The 2,500-nt window shown below is 29.1% G+C and overlaps 1 protein-coding gene across 1 annotated transcript in view; it reads right to left on the minus strand.

The window, feature by feature from the left end:
• Window positions 1-318: 318 nt before the first annotated feature.
• Window positions 319-2,500, minus strand: part of HELRODRAFT_176591 (hypothetical protein) — a gene marked incomplete at both ends in the record, with an annotated part of 6,349 nt that continues 4,167 nt past the window's right edge. The window contains 5 exons of the mRNA XM_009023925.1: window positions 319-404; window positions 545-582; window positions 1,073-1,242; window positions 1,328-1,360; window positions 1,732-1,848. Coding sequence (XP_009022173.1) covers window positions 319-404; window positions 545-582; window positions 1,073-1,242; window positions 1,328-1,360; window positions 1,732-1,848 — 444 coding nt within the window. The remainder of the gene's footprint in view (window positions 405-544; window positions 583-1,072; window positions 1,243-1,327; window positions 1,361-1,731; window positions 1,849-2,500) is intronic.

Consider the following 2,500-nt stretch of genomic DNA (forward strand, 5'->3'; position numbering starts at 1 on the left):
GATGGCATGACTCCGACTGCTTTGATCGTGGTTTCGGGTGACAGCCGTCCGTCTGCCAATTATTCATTCATTCATCCATACATTTATTCGTTCATTTATTGGTTCATTCATTCATTCATTCATCTTTATTTTTTCCTACGTTCTTTCATTCATTCACCATTCGTTCGTTTGTTCTTTTTCTCGCTAGTCTAAAATTTTAATCATTCGCGCTTCAATCATCTACATATAAACTATTCATTCATTCATTCATGCATTCATTCATGCATTCATTCAACCATTCATTCAATCATTCAATCATTCATTCATTCATTCATTCATTCATTCATTCAACAACCTCAGTAAGTTTCCTCTTCTTATCAACTTCTGTATGGAATCATTGTCTTTTATTCTGTGTCGCGATAAACCTGAAGACGATGACGACGACTAAAACAACAACAACAACAACAACAACAACAACAACAACAACAATAATAATAATAATAACAATAACAGCAACAATAGTAATAATAAAAATAATATTATTAATAATAATAGTAGTAACGACCTTGAACATACGGGCCAGTCTTCGGATGTTCTCTAACTCTTAAGTTATGATGACGATGATGAAGAGACTGATGATGATGATGACGATTATTATTATTATTATGATTCTTATAGTTATATTTATTATGATTATTATTATTTGTTTTATAATAATTATTATTGTTGTTATTATTAAAACTGCTATTCAAGCTGTTGTGAGAAAAACTTAATGAGTGACTAAGATGATTAGTGTTATTATTATTATTATTATAACTACGATTATTATTATTATTATTATTACGATGATGATGAAACGATGATGATAATGATTTTTGTGGTGATGATGATGATGATATCGCAAACGGATCCAACAGATCGTAAACTTTTTCATTGTATATCTCCATGTAGCTGTTTGTTTGTATGTATGTATGCATGTATGTATGTATGCATGTATGTATGTTTGTATGTATGTTTGTTTGTATGTTTGTATGTATGTTTGTACGTTTGTACGTAAGCATGTATAAAATTATAATTATTATAATTAATTAACCTGGCTAGGATTTCAAACGTAGTTTCATCATCATTGTCGACATTATTATTATTTAGATTATTATCATTATTGTAACAATTATTATTATTATTATTATTATTATTATTATTATTATTATTATTATTACATTTACTGAGCATCGCCTTGCTATTAAGCTCTTCAAAGAGGCCCTGGAAAAAAACAATTTTTTAAAAATTAATTGATGAAAAACTAATCATTCTCGTCGTCATCATCATTATTATTATTAATATTAACCTTGCACAATCTTGGAATCAGGCCTTTGTTTTTCTGAAATGGAAAAAGGAGAAGGTAAATTTTTTCATAAAGACACATTTTCAAATATATTTTCTATTAATTAATTAATCAATCAATTAACTATCAATCAATTAACTATCAATCAATTAACTATCAATCAATTAACTATCAATCAATTAACTATCAATCAATTAACTATCAATCAATTAACTATCAATCAATTAACTATCAATCAATCAGTTAACCGATCAATCATTTATTTAAATAGTTAATCCCAGCCAACCAATCATATGTCGACTTTCTTTCACCTAGCTTTCCTATCGGCCAGTTGCAATCCAACACGCAAAATACTTTAACAAAACAAAAATCACCCAGCCATTCAATTTGCCTAAAAGTAACCTGACCTCATTTCCCATCATTGTATAGGTCTTGCCCGACCCAGTTTGGCCGTAGGCAAATAAGGTCACGTTATAACCACTAAACATTGGCTGTAGGATTTCGTCACGAAGATCTTTGTATATCTAGTGTATTTTTTTTATCGTGGTATATAAACATCCATCCATCCACGCATATACACAAATATACTTACACACACGCACACACCAAACACACGCACACACACACACTAACACACAAACATACATACACACAAACATACATACATTCTTATATGATAAATTGCAGCTCGAAAATTCAAATTTTGAAATTTCAAATTTGGCGGTGAAAATGGAGGACATATTTTTGTAATTATTTAGTGTCTAGATGTTAACGATGCTTATGACAACGGCGACGATGATGATTACAATGATGGTGAATGTTATGATTTTCTTCTCCTTTTTCTTCTTTTTCTTCTTATAATTATCATTATTATTATTTTTTTCATTATTACTTATACTCCCAACACGTATCGACACGTGTTTGAAAAAAGCATGCTCTCATTCTGATGTGATTACCTTACATTATATGCAAACTAACTAACAACAACAACAATGATAATAATGAATAATAATAATAATAATAATAATACCAACGGTGATATATAGACCTTGAAACGAGGTGCAATCGAAACGTTAACCTAGAAACAAGTGCTGAAAAACTGGAAAAAAATTAAGCCAGTCTAACAACAACAACAATAATAACAATAATAATAATAATAACAATAATAATAATAAC

The sequence above is a fragment of the Helobdella robusta genome (genome assembly GCF_000326865.2).
Source record: "Helobdella robusta unplaced genomic scaffold HELROscaffold_38, whole genome shotgun sequence".
NCBI classification, from domain to species: Eukaryota; Metazoa; Annelida; class Clitellata; order Rhynchobdellida; family Glossiphoniidae; genus Helobdella; species Helobdella robusta.